This window comes from Ammodytes marinus (genome assembly GCF_949987685.1).
Source record: "Ammodytes marinus genome assembly, chromosome: 15".
Lineage (NCBI taxonomy): Eukaryota > Metazoa > Chordata > Actinopteri > Uranoscopiformes > Ammodytidae > Ammodytes > Ammodytes marinus.
The window spans coordinates 28,996,034-29,013,514 of NC_137219.1; the positions used below are offsets into that span (position 1 = coordinate 28,996,034).

Below are 17,481 nucleotides of genomic sequence, written 5' to 3' on the forward strand. Positions count from 1 at the left end.
GCCAGCAGCAAAACGTTAGCTTTTTCTAAGAAAGTCGCATATGTTATCGTTTGTCATACTGTACAGCATTTACTGTATTGGTGACATATAATCAAAATTTTGTTTGCCCGATTCAAGTAGAGTAAACTTCATATCCCACAACGCATAGCGCGGGTTGTTTTGTTTCCGGGTCACTGGCACGTGAGGTAATCTTACGGAGCTATAAGATGACGGCATCTCAATGCACATTTGCCTTACATCAAAAGGGTGTTAACACTGGTTCAATTTATTTACTCGCATACATAATGGTTTGGATATCTCCTTATAAATAGTGGAGGGAGAATGATATGTTTAGCTTGAATATTCCTCACTTAGTGTGGAGTGTTTTTCTAGGTTGCTGGAGTGTGCAGCTAGGGGGAGGGGTGAGGCTCAGTTCTGGAGCTATTGGGGTGTGGGGTTTGTGTGTTAACAGTTTATTGAGATCACGTTTTCTTTTTTCCCTTTTTTCTTTTTTTTTTCTTCTCTTTTTTTCTGGTACATTTGCTTACTGTTGTACAATCTACAAAGCTATGATTCTATATGACAGGTGAATTAGAAATTAAATTTACATCTTGGAATTGCAGAGGGTTGCAAAAAATTAAAAAGGTAAAGGAAGTTATGGCCAGGTTAAAGAGTATAAATCCTCAAATAATTTTCCTTCAAGAGACTCACCTTACGGCACACGAGGACATTAGGATTAGAAGGAGATGGCAAGGCATGGTACTATCAGCGGCTTTTAATACTCAGGCAAGGGGGGTTATGACACTCATTCACAAGTCTATTCCTTATAATATCACCAACGTAATTGCAGATAAAGCAGGTAGATACTTAATAGTTCAAGGGACAATTCTGTCAGAGGTGCTTAATTTGGTTAATATCTATGCGCCCAATAATGATGACCCCACATTTTTCAATAACTTGTTCTATACACTGTCATCCCTTAATGGTCAATATATAATAGCAGGTGACTTCAATTGTACACTGGACCCCCATAAAGACAGATCTTCACATATAGACAAGACTCATAATAGGAGCAGGAATATTATTCATCATTTCATAAAATCATTAAATTTAAGAGATGTGTGGAGAGATAGGAATCCTGATGTGTCATTTTATTCATGTTTCTCTAGTACACATAAATCATACTCCCGAATTGATTATTTTCTTGTTTCCGCAAGTCTGATGTCTAAGATCAAGGACTGTACTTATGACAGCATACTGGTCTCAGACCACGCCCCAAATAGCTTAACATATGTAGATCCAGGGCTGAAAAAGGATCCACCTAGATGGAGAGTAAAGCAACAGTGGCTGAGGGACCCAGACCTTATCTCTTTTCTTGAGACTCAAATTGATTTATATTTCACAGTGAATGGGTCTGAAACATCTGCTAGTACCAGGTGGGAAGCTTTTAAAGCTTTTATTAGGGGTCAGATCATTAATTTTACAAGTTCCAAATTTAAAAAAACTAAACAAAAACTGGCATTGTTAGAGTCAAAAATTAAGATTGTGGAGACCAAATACTTTCAAAACACCTGTCCTAAATTACACCAAGAATTACTTTTACTAAGAACTCAATATAATGAAATTGCATCCGCCAAAGCTACAGCTAATCTTTTAAAACTCAAACAAACTAGTTTTGACCAAGGGGAAAAACCAGGAAAAATGTTAGCCTGGCACATAAAACAACTTCAAACTGAAAGAGCTATTACTGTACTGAAAAAGCATGGCGCTGATGATATTATTGACCCTATTAAAATTAATGTGGCATTTAGAGACTATTATGGAAAATTGTACAGCTCAGAAAGAAATTCGGAAATATCAGATCAAAGTATGTTCTTAAGCAATTTAAACATTCCTAAAATCTTGGAGGAGGAGAGGGTGGCTTTGGAGGAAAATATCACTCTAGAAGAAATTTCTTTGGCAATTAAAGGCATGAAATCTGGGAAGGCTGCTGGTCCGGACGGCCTGCCCATTGAGTTTTATAAGAAGTTTGAATCTAAGTTAAAGGCGCCCCTCCTCAAATTGTTTATTGAATCTTTTCAGGAAGGGATTCTTCCTCCCTCCCTAAGGGGTGGTTTGATCACACTTCTCCCTAAACCTGGAAAGACAAATGATAAATGTGAGAATCTTAGGCCAATAAGTCTCCTAAATTCGGATTTAAAAATACTGTGAAAAATTTTAGCAAAAAGATTAGAGAATTTATTACCTGGAATAATAAATGGAGATCAAAACGGATTTATTTTAGGTCGTCAGGGGTTTCATAATGTAAGAAGAGTCTTAAGTATTCTACATAACCAGAGAGAGGTACCAGATACAGCCTTACTGTCACTAGACGCAGAGAAGGCGTTTGACAGGGTGGAATGGGCATTCTTGTTTGAAGTACTCGATAGGTTCGGGCTTGGGAATAATTTTTGTAATTGGGAGAAACTTTTATATAGAGAGCCATATGCAGAAATCGTTACTAATAATAATCTATCCAAACCAATTCAAATTAATAGGGGTTGTAGACAGGGTTGCCCATTATCACCTTTCTTATTTACGATTGCAATTGAGCCTTTAGCTATTGCAATAAGACATCACTCACTGATCTCAGGCATATGTACAGGTCAAGTCGAACACCGTCTGGGTCTTTATGCCGATGATGTAATTATTTTTCTAAAACAATTGGATATATCTGGTCCAGCGCTTATGGACCTTATTAAAAGATTCGGCGATATATCAGGTTACAAAATGAACACCTCCAAATCCTCCATTTTATTGTGTAATTCGAATGATAGGAATAACCCTCCGACTAGCGTAAGTCAATTCAACTCAGTCAACAGTTTCACATACTTAGGTATTCAAATCACTCACAAAATTGAAAAAATTGTTCAAGCCAATTACAATCCTGTTATTGCATCTACTTGTGAATCACTTGAAAAATGGTCAACACTTCCAATCTCCCTCTTAGGTAGAATCAATATAGGGGAGAGTGGCCTAAGTTGTGCAACTTTTCACTCAAAGTGACTTTAAAGTAAGGCCTTGACAGTAAAGTCTCCAACTCAAATATGTACATATATTTCAGGGTGTTGTGCATCCCTGGCAATAAAAACTTTGGATCTGGAATAAACTGTTGAAGAAATATAGCTTTCGGAAAAAAAGTTGTCTTGATGCACAACTTGCCCCCGGTGTGGTGTAAGTTGTGCGGTTGGAGAGAATACCATGGGGTGAATTGTGCCATTGATATATATCTCATAAACAGTAATGCGAGACAAATCCATTAGACAATCACTTATTTAAGGTGTATTTAAAGTAAATAGTTGACAAAGATTGAAGGACAATTTTCTTAAACAAGGCCTAGCAGATCTAATGGTTTTAGCTGCAAAGCTCACAATGACAAAGTCACCATCATCATCTTTCTGGCCATCTGAACTCTCATCAGTGGTGTCGTTAAGTGGAATTGAGATGTCACTCTCTTCTGAGCTACTGTAGACAATCACTTTCTTTTGGTGACCAGCGTATACAGCCATGCCACTGGCACAACTCTCAGAAATGTACTTTGCACTAGTTGCTCCGTGCTTGTGGAACCAACTGCCACCTGACAAATGTGATTCCCCTACATTTCTGCCTTTAAATTAAGGCTCAAAACCCATATGTACACCCTGGTGTTTCCTCCCCATTAACTATCCTACCTCTGCACTACTATCTGTGTTTATGTGGATGTATGGGCTTTACGTCTTTTATTTTGGTTATTGTTATTTTACCTTCATTGTTTACCTACTGAATGCACTATGTACAGCACTTTGGACAGTGCAAACTGTCATAAATGTGCTTTTATAAATACATTTTACTTACTTACTTACTTATAACTCACCCAGGCCCTTTGGCACAAATCACCCCAATCCCAGAAATTTGGATAATAAGCATGATGCAGCAATTTAGGGCTGACATCGTGCTAACTGTATAGACTCAAAATGTGTCAAATGTTTTCAAACTTGTCTATAATTGTTCAGACACAATAATAAAAAAACCTTGATCATGGAAATTTTACTTTGAAAGGCAAAACACAGTTTTTTGAGCTTAAATGTGCTTATATCTTATTCCTTGTGTCTCCCTTCTTTACAGGATGAGTTAAATGGATGGCTCTTCTTAAATATGTGGTCACATTTCCAATTTCTTCCACGGTTTTCTAGAAACAAGGGGTGGCACAACTTCCAAAATGCACAACTTAGGCCACTCTCCCCTATTGAAGATGAGTATTCTGCCAAAACTATTGTACCTTTTCCAAAATATCCCTTTGCCGCCTCCTCCAGACTTCTTTCCTAGATTCAAGAAACTTTTTTGCAATTTTATTTGGAAAAATAGACGCCCCAGACTTCGTTTGTCCCTTCTGTACCTATCGTATGACAGGGGAGGGCTCCAATGCCCCAATCTATTATGGTATTACTGGGCTACTCAAATAAGAACTATGAAGTATTATTATTACACGGAAAACTCGCCAGTATGGAAAGATATTGGATCCGGCTCTGAAAAGATTCCATTACCTGCATATATATATTCGGATACTTTTAAAAACCTTAAAAAGAAGACAACAAATCCGATAGTAGAACATGATTGTGGTATGGTATGATGTAAATAAATACCACAAGGAAACTTCTGTTCTTTCCAGGTTTAGTCCAATTTGGGGTAATAACCATTTTGTGCCATAGAGCTGATGGTGGGTTCAAGTTATGGGCTGATAGAGGAATAAAACAAATGAAGGATATTTATAATCCGGAAGACGGTCATTGTAAAACGTTTGAGGACCTAGTAAATATGTATAACATTCCCAAAAAACACTTCTTTAAATATTTACAACTCAAAAGTTTTATTAGATCCTATCAGAACCAATCCATTACCATCCCAACTTTATCTACACTGGAGAAAAATTAAATTAAAAATCCCTTTGAGAAAAAAATAATTTCAGCTATTTATAATCTTTTGAGTGACAATTCACCTGAATCATCAGATTCTAAACTAAATTCATGGGAAGGTGATCTACAAAGGGAAATTACCAATGAAGAGTGGATTGTTGCATGTAGGAATGCTCAGTCTCAAACTGCAAATACAAGGCTAAAATTGCTGCAATACAACTGGTTAATGAGAGTATATATTACACCAGAAAAACTAAATAAATGTAATCCCAATATTCCAGATTTGTGCACAAGATGTGGGGACGACAAGGGAACACTTATTCATTGTTTATGGAAGTGTCCGAGAATAAGTGAATTCTGGAATGAAGTTGGAAAGATAATACAGGACATTTTATCAATCCAAATAATAATTGAACCTAAACTTTTTATGCTAGGCATCTATCCAAAGAAACACAATATAAGTAGTAGAAAACAGAATTTTGTAAACATTTGCCTATTACAGGCCTAAAGATTGATTGCATTAACATGGAAAAGCAATGGGAGACCAAGTATTAGACAGTGGTTCAAAGAAATGTCACTATGTCTGCCTCTAGAAAAAATTACGTATATACTCAGGGACAAACAAGAGAAGTTTCAAGTAATATGGGGCCCATTCATTAACTACATCAGGGACAAGGATCTCTCTCAGATGCTCGATGAAGTGGAGGAGGGATAAGTACAACTTTTGCTTTTGAGGCTATGTAGTACCCGTAGAGGATAATAGGGAACGCATTGTAATGTACCTACTTTTTTCTTTATTTTCAATTGAATGTCCTTTTTTAAATTTAATTTTTCTGTTTACTTATTATTTATCTAAGCATTTATATATGTTATGGAGGACATTACCTGTCATAAGTATAAATAAATAAATGAATAAATAAATGAATGAACAAATACTGGAATAAATAAATAAATAATTAATTAAATACATCAATAAATAAATAAAATAAGGAATAAATAAATACATAAATAATTAAATGTAATTTATTTATTTATAGATTTATTTATTTCCACATTTATTTATTTATACACGCATTTAATTTCCACATTTATTTATTACCACATTTATTTATGCATTTATTCATTTCTATATTTCCTCATTTATTTATTTATTCATTTCTGTGTCCATATGCTAATGAGGTAGGAGGGACTTGCCTCAGTCTCATACAGGATTGGTCACATGTCAACAAATACTCCGACACAGTAGGTATGCACCAAGAAAGTTATGGTTGCACCCCAGAGGAGGAGAAGGAGAAGGAGAAGGAGAAGGAGAAGGAGAAGGAGAAGAAGAAGAAGAAGAAGAAGAAGAAGAAGAAGAAGAAGAAGAAGAAGAAGAAGAAGAAGAAGAAGAAGAAGAAGAAGAAGAAGAAGAAGAAGAAGAAGAAGAAGAAGAAGAAGAAGAAGAAGAAGAAACTTCAGAGTTCTAGCAAATAACTTAGGAGCATTAGCTGACGAAGTAGATAACAATGCACCACAGGACTACCTCCGTTTTCAGTAATCAGTAATCATACATGCTCATAGTTTAAAAAAGCACTGCATAACATGTTGAATTGCACTCCTCCTAGACTGTAGAAGAGGGGGGAAAAGCTACTACTACAACTGCTAATAAGGATGCTAACAGAACACGAGCGGAGAGGTGTGTATCTCCTGCTCTCACCGCAACTGGGAGGGACTGCTGCGCGAGGACCGGGCCGTCTGTCAGTGCTCTATGATGGGGAAGGGGCCAGGGAGTCTCCCGCTGCTCGTTGAGAAGCGTTAAAAGTAATACTTGCTTTGGCGAAAAAGTCACCAATAACACCAGAAAAAAAGCTAGTTTTGTCGCTGTTTTGAAAAAAAAGTCGCTAAGGGGCTGAAAAGTCGTTAAATATAGCGACAAAATCGCTAAGTGGCAACACTGTCAACAGGAAGTCGCTTCTTCTTCTTCTTCTCGTTTATCAGGGTTCTGTAGGAGTAGTATTTGTTGACATATGACCAATCCTGTATGAGACTGAGGCAAGTCCCTCCTACCTCATTAGCATATGGACACAGAAATGAATAAATAAATAAATGTGGCAATGTAGAAATGAATAAATGCATAAATAAATAAATGTGGAAATAAATGTGTGTACAAATAAATAAATGTGGAAATAAATGTGTGTATAAATAAATAAATAAATAAATAAATGTGAAAATAAATAAATGCATGTATAAATAAATAAATGTGGAAATAAATGCGTGTATAAATAAATAAATCTAGAAATAAATAAATTACATTTAATTATTTATGTATTTATTTATTCCTTCTTTTATTTATTTATTGATGTATTTAATTAATTATTTATGTATTTATTCATTTATTTATTCATTTATACTTATGACAGGTAATGTCCTCCATAATATGTATGTATGTGTACATTTACATACTTTTTCTCATAATGTAATATGTCGGTATCCATGTATGCGTGTATATATATATATATATATTCTTTTATGTATTTCTATTGTACTATTTTATTTTATTTTATTAAGTCTGTTTTTGGTGTTTTTCTTTTCTTTTGTCAAAAAATTAAAACTTGTTAAAAAAAAAAAAAAAAAAAAAAAAAGACAAAGACAAAGGAGATCATTGTCGACTTCAGAAAATCTCGGCCTAGTCATACTCGTCAGCAGCACTAAGTTTCTGGGGGTCCAAATGACTGACAAGCTAACCTGGTAGCATGGAAGACCAAACCAAAGAATCTTGATGAACTCTGGGAGGCATGTAAGACTGCTTTCTTTGCTATTCCTGATGACTTCATCAATAAATTGTATGAATCATTGTCAAACCGCATGGATGCAGTCCTTCAAGCTCATGTAAGTCATACAAGATATTAAATATGAATCTCACAGCATCACTACTTAATTCACTGATGTTATGCAACATATTTTTGTATTTGAAGTAGGGCTGTCAAAGTAACGCGTTCATTTCGATTAATTAATCACAGAAAAATTAACGCGATTAAAAAAATTAACGCAGATTAATCGCACTTCTATAATGCCCTTTGACCCGGTGCAAAAGTGGTGCGCAGCTCGGCGAGCTGCACCTGTAGCTTACAGCCCGCACGGGTGAAAGGGAGAGAGAAGCAGAGGAAAGGGCGGGGCCGAGGGCTCTATGGAAAATAAGCATGAAGGTAGGAAGACATCTTACTTTATTCTCCGCAGTGTCTGTGCATTATTGATTTAGTGGTGCAACAATATAGGTTCAAAACAGTATCTCTCAATCTTCCTCCGTTAGGCCTTTCACACCGCCGCAAAATCGGCGCTAGTTCTGGGCTTGTTCGGAGTTAGAGCCAGTGTTTTGGTTTCACACCGCCAGAGAGCCTGCTCCGGGCCGTAAAAACCGGGGGAACTCATACCCCAGGATTGAGCAGGGTTTGGGAAGAACTGCTTGCGCCAGCGGCCGGGGGAGGGATTATCCTGACCAACCAGAGCAACTCAAACCTCATGCCCGCCATATTTAAAAACACCGCTACTACGAGACGTAAACATAACATAATTACCGAACGTAGCGATCAAATTGACCGGCGAGAATACGCTGTATGGGTCCTGTTTGGTTAAGAAAGCAAAGCGAGAGCCAACACGTGTAAAAATAAGACGTATTCGCCGCTGTTGTTGTGCTTAAAGCTAGCGGTAGCTTTAGCGTTAGCCACAAGAGCAGCGGCGTCGGGTGACGTACACACACGTTTACAGTGACGTCATGATGTTGCTCTCTTGCCGGCTCCATGGCTGTCTCCGGTCGATGTGAAACCAACCGGTTCATAACTGGGATAAGGCTGTAACCAGTTTTGAACTGACCCCAACACCAGCCTGGAACTGACTCTTGGTTCATTTTGGTGTGAAAGGCCTATGTGTCTCAATTGTGTTTGCTAGCTGTCTCGTCTCCCGCCCCGTGTGTGTGTCTGTGTGTCAATATTTTTGCTTATGAGTACGACGATGGTGAATGAATCGGCATAGGCATATGTGGCAGTGCAGCGCTGTCTGTTGTGGAGACAGAAGTTACGAGAGAGAGAGAGAGAGAGAGAGAGAGAGAGAGAGAGAGAGAAAAACTGTAGCAGGCTATACAGCTGTTTATAAACAGGTATAAAAGTGTCATAAAAGTATGCGATTAATTTAGATTAATTAATCACAGAGCCTGTAATTAATTAGATACATTTTTTTAATCGCTTGACAGCCCTAATTTGAAGTAAATGATTTGTTAAATTTTCACATTACTCTCTGTAGGCGACAACACTTTTGTCCTGCCAAAATCTGACCTTTCTGTGTTCATTAAATGATCAATATTTCTTCAGTGAAGCAAATTTATTTTAGTTTATTAAACATAATTTGGGAGGGTTTTAGCTTTCATATGAGCCATTTCTAAAACCAATGGATTAATTAAAAGTCAGGTTATAAGCTGTTGTTTCTACAAAATGGATAAGTGACAAGACTGTACACACACACTCACACACATACACACACACCCACCTACACAAATACACTGACACCCACTGACATTTGTGTACAGATATTTAACATCGTTTCTAGACATTTATTTTCTTTTATTTAGTTTTGATTGTTGTTAGGTAGAATTTCTCTGTGCTTGTATATTTGGATGATGTCACCTTAAAGGGATAGTTTGGAATTTTGGACATAGGGCCTGATTCCCAAGTTAGCCTAAGTGTTCTTTATCATTGGAGACAGTTTTCAACACATTTCCTTCAGTCCTTCTAGTTTTATAGTTTGCTCGTGCTAGCTAGCGCACGGGATTGGGGTCAAACCTAGCCTGCTACTAAAACAGTCTTACCCACTCCACAGTACACCCGAGGCAAATCAATTATAACGCCAGGCTATCGATGTAAATGTCTGTGTTGATAGATTAATGTTAGAAATAAAACCAACCTCGCATCGCTGAATCATCGCATTTTGAGGGACTACTTTCTCAGCAGCAGCGGAATTTTACTTTGCTTCGGCTAGTTGTGTAACCGAATCACTACAGTAGAAAGTAAACAGAGCAGCGTGGGACAGAAGCGGAAACGAAGGACTAGGCAACACGGTGGTTCAGTGTGCATTTAGGAATTGTAAAAAATAAACCCTACAGATGTGCACCTCAAAGTTTCCACCAATTTCCAGTGGCTTATTGCTGCTGGTTTGGACATAAAAACACCGGTGGAAACTGTTTGCAAACTGAATATTTGTAGCGATAATTTCGACCGGACGAAACCCCGCAATCTAAAGAGCATTACATCACTGAAAACGAAAGCGGTGCCATCCGTCTTTTCAGATGCATCAACAGCCACTGATGAACAGGTAATAACGTTTGGTAGGCTACACTAGCTAATAAAGCTGGCCCCTTTCATAATGTTATAACCTATACTGACAGATTGATGACAACGCTAGTGGAGATTGTAGTGTTGGATACAACAAATTCCTCATAATCGTCTTCAAAAGCAGACGCATCGCTAAGTCCTCCAAACGTGGCCATATCTTGTTAATTAAATAGGCTAATAAAATTCCTTCGTGCACTGTACTCTGCGTCTGTAGCAATGACAGCGGCAGATAAACAAACTATTAGAGCCTCTAGGTAATATCAATCCGCCGCTACCGAAGCCTACTACCAGGAATATAACGCTGCTGCTGAGACACAATAAACCCCTCAAAATGCAATATGCAAGGTTGGTTTTATTTCTAACATTATTCTATCAACACAGACATTTACATCTATAGTCTGGCGTTATAATTGATTTGCCTCGGGTGTACTGTGGAGTGGGTAAGACTGTTTTAGTAGCAGGCTAGGTTTGACCCCAATCCCGTGCACTAGCCTAGCACGAGCAAACTATAAAACTAGAAGGACTGAATGAAATGTGTTGAAAACTGTCTCCAATGATAAAGAACACTTAGGCTAACTTGGGAATCAGGCCCTATGTCCAAAATTCCAAACTATCCCTTTAAGTTCATTATTGTTAAAATAAACTTGCCTTTATATTGTAACTAAAAGTGTCCGTAATTCATTTGTGTGAATACTTTGTGGTACGTCAACCGCTGACACGTCAAGAATTCATTAACCTTCGGTATTGTGGTCATATTATCAGATTTATAAGCTCAATCATAATTGATTTATTATTAGATGTTATAGAGTGATAATTCGACTAGGTTTGATTAATATTGATTTATTTAACTGATCATAAGACTAATCAGCATTAAAGACAAACCATTGATAAAACGAGACAAACTTGCTATTATTTTACCATTCTTAAGTGAATAGTGGCGTCCCTACATAACTTTAATAAATTATTAATGTATTGTTATTTTCAGATTAATTTCTAATAGCAAAATTAATCGGAATGAACCGTAACCACTACAATAACATGCTCCAGTGGTCACTACACACACACTTACCTCTATCACCGCAATGTCCTTTGCACTCTGTCTCTGGACTTTGGGGTGTTGGACCTTGATGGCCACCGTCCTCCCATCATGCAACACTGCCTTGTGGACCTGGGCTAAGGAAGCTGCCCCCTGAGGCTTTTCCTCAAAGGATACAAATAACTCTGACAGCTGCAGGAGAAGGAAAGAGTGGAACAAAGAAGCAGAGGGCAAATAAGGGTTAGAACCTTACACACTAAAATGACCATGTGCAAGTGGGTTTTTTAAAATAAATTTTAAATATGCTATTGCCCGCTTTTATACATTCATATCGTGGTCTGATCACCAGCAATGCTGTGAAGTGAAGTCAGAGACAGACAGAGAGTTTTACTCTCTGCACCGGGGCTGACTTTATGGTGGTCTGTCTGATCAACATGCCCAACCCTAACTTCTACTTTATCCCTCTTTCAAACTTGTAGAATGTAATGCACAAAGTCACTGTTGCACGCTAAACCCTCAAGTTCGTTAGCGCGTTCACCCGGGGATGATGTCCATGCTAATGGTGAAGGCTCTGAATACTTTGTTGAGCCACTGTACTCTTCCCACCCTAGAATCTCTTATCACATCACTGGACATTTAGCACATTTGAGCAAAGGTTATCCCTCATTAGCTTCCACTCATCTCTAAAGACATACAGAACACACACACACACACACGCGCACACGCACACGCACACGCACACACACACACACACACACACACACACACACACACACACACACACACACACACACACACACACACACATTAGTGTGTGGGTTTGAAGGATGTATGTGATTCTCAAGGGGCCTGGAGTCATTAGAACATAATTATGCTTTGGAACCCCCACACAGGCCTGAGGCTGCATGGACAGAAACCTCTTAATACAGGGTGCCTTGTTAAGAGGCAGTTTCTTACTAGAAAATGCATGTCCTGCAGAAAATGCGTGTGAATGCTGGATGCCGAAAAGCTCACGCTTAACTGGATAGCTGGGTATGGTTGGAAAATGCTTGAAAAGGTATCATTAGTATGAAAGGAGTAAGTTGAATACACATAATGCAGGCTATGAAAGATGTGGAATATTTAGAAGTATGAACAGTTTTCTTGCTGAAATTGTGAATACGTTTTTTTTTTATCGTGAAAAAAACTTTGAAAAACTGTGAAATAATCATTTAATGGGCTTGGAGCCTAACTACATTAATAGCTTGAATATATAATAATGAATGATGGATTGGATTTAAATAGCGCTTTTCAAGGCACTCAAAGCGCTTTACAGGGTTCCAGGTTCCATTCATTCACACACAGTCATACCGGTGGTGGTAAACTACGATAGTAGCCACAGCTGCCCTGGGGCAGACTGACGGCTGCCATTCTACGGCCCCTCCAACCACCACCTCAAACATACAGCAGTCATACACATTCACACCAGGCAAGGTGGGTGAAGTATCTTGCCCAAGGACACAACAACCATGACACAGGTGGCAGAGCGGGGATCGAACCGTCAACCCTTGGAACATTGCCCAACCCGCTCTACCACCTGAGCCACAGTCGCCCCATATGAATATATGAATAAGCTAAAAGAGTATTAAGAAAGAGTCTACTAAGTATGAAAGGGAGTGAATAGTTGAACTCATAAGAACAATGTTGAATATTGAGACATTTGAATGATTTTTGTAGGTGAAATTATAATTCGAAGACATGAAATATTTGTGAAATAGTCCTTTAATAGGCAGAGTGAGACACCCAGCTGAGCCTAATCTTGAAAACACGAACTTTTGAAACCACCTCTCAAGGTAGAATCTTTTGAAACCGCAACTGCTTCGGCACCCTGTGAACTAGTGAAACCGGTCTCTCTGGTAACGCTGACGTCACGGCTCCACTCTGCACATGCGTAGTCTATTTCATTTGCTGTCAAAATAGCCACACGCAAGTTGGAAGTTAGAAGACAGTGTCTCCGCTGCACCATCACGGTGATCAGCGGACATTTATACTCTGCTGGCTTTTCCAGCAAAATAAACTTGTGTCACCACCGGTAATGTCAGGGACACGGCTTTCTACATTAAAAAACACTATCTGAGAGATGGTCACGTGATGCGAAGAGAGTAGGATCACCAGCTCAGCTCCCAGACTAAACACTTTTCTGAACAATTTAGGGATAGTTTTTCACTGCTAAAACAGGCTGGCCACAGAGATAATGTCACTGCGTCACTTTTGGACAAAGACACCAGACAGTGGAAGGGTTCTGCGACCAGTAACTCGAAGCAATCCGTCTGGCTCAGAGACCAGCAGTATGGACAACATTGCGGACGGCGATGAAGTAGATAGCTTAGCCGCTAAGATAAGTGAAGGAATGTTTGCCAGGCTCAGCGCCAGCCTGGATACTAAACTCGACCAGATTGCCAAATCAGTGAGCTTGGTGTGTGAAAGTGTCAAAGTCGTTGAGAAGAGGGTAGACGCCGCAGAGCAGAGGATTTCCGACACGGAAGACACAGTAACCCAGTTGCTAGCTAAACTTGAGCGCACCGAGGCGCGGCTGAGCGAGGCTGCCAACAGGCTGGATGATCAAGAGAACCGGTCCAGACGTTACAACATAAAGATCGTCAACCTGCCGGAACGCACGGAGGGGGCCAACGCCAGAGAATTCTTTGAAACATGGTTACCAAAAACCCTGCACCTCACGGTGAAAAACGGTCGGATAAAGACAGACAGATGCCACCGGAGCCCCGGACAGCTGCGGACGGAGCCTACTACGAGACCGAGGATCGTGTACATCCGTCTCCACAACTACGCGGATAAACAGATGATCATGCAGAGCGCACGAAACATGGGTGAAATCACTGTCTCCGGCAACCGTATACATTTCTTTGAGGATTTTTCACCCGCGGTGGATAAAAAGAGGCGTGAGTTTCTGGAGGCAAAGAAGTAATTCCGAGCACTGGGGATTCCCTACAGGATGCTTTTCCCTGCCGCGCTGCGCATCACACATGACAACAAGGTCCAGCTGTTCAAAACTCCAGCAGAGGCACAGAGGTATGTGGAAGAGATTGAGAAGGCCAACACCTAGGGCCAAAAGCTGCAGCATATAGCCCACAATTAGGCTAACTCAATAGTGTTGGCCTGTGGTGACCACACAGCTAAGATGTCACACAAATGAGGAGAATAAACATAAACGGACTGTGCCACTGTAAGGTTTAAGCTACTTCTAATGTAAGATGCCAGTGGAATATGTTTTTCTGTTATATTTTTTTCCCCTTACTTGTGTTAGCCTTTATGGCCGAATGATCCACTGCTCTCTTGGTTATTACATTTTATCCACTGATTTAAGTATTCCTTACTGTGGACAGGCTAACTAGTGGCAAGGGTTTATTATGTAACCTATCTCTTTATTTTATTATTATATTATTTTTATGAAACTCCATTTGTGCAAGTAAAGTGGTGTACAGTGAACCACAACTAAACCTTTAAGATGCGTATATAGCAGAAAGTTTGGGAAGCTTTGTTCAATCCTACAAGTTTGTTTTCGATGTTAATGGAAGAAAAGAGGTTAGAGTTAAATAGGGCTCACATGTGCCCTTTAGCTAAGTTAATGTTACAGCAGGTGTATGTGTACATTTTCTCGTTATTAAGTGTTTTTTGTTTCCCACCACCACCATATGGGAATATTTACGAGAACTAATCAGACTGGGGTCGGCTGTAGATGTCCAGAACGTTGGTGGGGGACACTGTATCTCTATGACAAAAATAAATGTCAGGAATGAATAACATCAAGTTCTGCACACTAAATGTAAAAGGAATCCATCATCCTATAAAGCGGAAGAAAATATTCAGCTTTCTCAAAAAAGACAAGGTGCAGATAGCTTATATTCAAGAAACCCATTTAGTGGATAAAGAACACATGAAACTTAAGCGTGATTGGGTAGGCCAGGCTTACTATTCCTCATTTTCTTTTAACAGTAGGGGGGTTGCTATTTTGATCCACAGGGTCATCCCATTTGTACTCGACACATGTAAAAAGGATCCAGACGGCAGATATATCCTTGTTCATGGCACAATTTATGGTGTGCATGTTACTATGATGAACATACAGTATATGCTAGGGTTGCCGGACGGGTCCCGGGATTTCGGGATTCCCGCGAAATGAGTCAGTCCGGGAGTACCGGAAATTGGCCACGGGACCCGTCCTCCCGTTTTTTAATTTTTTTAAAACTATAGTTTTAATGCCCTTAGTTCATTCTAGAGCTAGCATCCAGTCTGCCCTGGGCTTATGAGGCTATAACGTGCCCAATAAACCACTCGGCAGAGTACGTGGGTACAAAATAAAGTATTAAAAAGGCACTTCCGGTTTAATGGGAATTCCCGGGATCTCCCGGGAGGAGGCTCTTTTTTCCCGGGAATTGAAAAGGGTCAATTCCGGGAATTTTCGGCAACCCTAATATATGCCCCTAATCCACCTTCCCCTTCATTCTGGACAGGTATAGCGGCAGTCTTGGAGGAATATAAATGTGTTTTTACAGTGCTAGGGGGCGACTTTAATTGTTGTTTAAACAATAAGCTAGACAGAACCCCTACAGATACAAATAGAAAAACAAATACAGGTGCTTCCCTAACTAAAATATTAGATGACATCTCACTGATAGATGTTTGGAGGACTTTAAATCTGTCAGCAAGGGACTTTACATTTTATTCCAATCCACACAATTCCTATACTCGAATTGATTATCTTTTCTTGCCACCGCAAATCATGAGACGGCATGCAGTATAGGATCTATTCACATCAGTGACCATGCCCCAGTTTACCTGGAATTGATGATTAGTGAAACAACACCTGGTATGCAGAGATGGCGAATCCCATCATACTTATGGAAGTATGACAAGGAAATTAGGAAAAAGATGGAGGCGGAAATAGATATTTTTTTCGATATCAATGACAACAATGCAACTAATCCGGAGTTTCTCTGGGAATCTACAAAGGCTTACATCAGAGGGTTCACTATATCATATATGTCACACAGAAAGAAAATGTTGCAACTTGAGCAAAGCGAATTGGAAACGGATCTAAAAAAGGTGGAGTGTGTTCACAAATCCAACCCAACTAAAACAAACCTCATTAAAGTACAGACTATTAAAGCAGCACTAAACTCAATTTTAAATGAGAAGGCTTCCAGGTAATTATTTTATCAAAAACAGCGACTTTACGAATATGGGAACAAACCAAGTAAATACTTAGCACGTCTTATAAACAGTAAACAAAATTGTAATACCATAGCAGGGATTAGAGATGGGAAGGCACTTTGACCGCAAAAACATTAATTCAGTTTTTGTATCATTCTACAAATCATTATATAAATCTGATAACAATAGCACTAAGGATGAACTTGACAAGTTATTTTCAAAAATTCAATTACCAGAATTAACAGAGAACCATCAAAAAACTCTGGGGAGGCCGATTCAGGAAAACGAAATATTAGAGGCCATTGGCCTAATGCGCAGTGGAAAAGCCCCGGGCCCAGACGGGTACCCGACTGAATGGTTTAAAACTTTCAAAAACAAGCTATGTCCCCTTCTGGTCAAAACCTATAACTACAGTTTCAACACTGCAGACCATTTGCCGGAAACAATGTCATTGGCTAGCATCAGTCTGATTTTGAAAAAAAGTAAGGACCCTGAAGACCCAGCTTCTTATAGACCCATATCACTCATCAATGTAGATGCAAAGATCCTAGCCAAGGTTTTGACCTTGAGACTTGAATCAGTAATATCATTACTTGTAAAGCCAGATCAAACTTATTAAGGGGAGGAGCTCCTTTAATAACATCAGGAGACTTTTGAACATAATACAATTAGCCAGTGATGATGACACACAGGGGCTAGTGGTATCTCTGGATTCATTAAAGGCCTTCGATAGAGTTGAATGGCCGTTTCTCTTTTATGCTAAAGAAAGGTTTAAGATTGGCACCAACTTTATTAATTGGGTGAAATTATTGTATCGGTCCCCTAAAGCTGCTGTTATTACAAATTCGTACTGCTCAGATCCTTTTCCATTAGAGCGTGGAACGCGCCAGGGGTGCCCACTGAGCCCCCTTCTATTTGCGTTAGCTATTGAGCCTTTAGCAGAGCTTATTAGAACCACCTCTTC

The 17,481-nt window shown here is 39.2% G+C and overlaps 1 protein-coding gene across 2 annotated transcripts in view; it reads right to left on the reverse strand.

Moving 5' to 3' along the window:
- The window catches only part of adck1 (aarF domain containing kinase 1), a 120,433-nt gene that overhangs the window by 42,548 nt on the left and 60,404 nt on the right, over positions 1–17,481 (reverse strand). For both annotated transcript variants that reach the window (XM_080042926.1, XM_080042925.1), the window contains exon 6: positions 11,340–11,498. In XM_080042926.1, the coding sequence (XP_079899052.1) occupies positions 11,340–11,498 (159 nt within the window). The remainder of the gene's footprint in view (positions 1–11,339; positions 11,499–17,481) is intronic.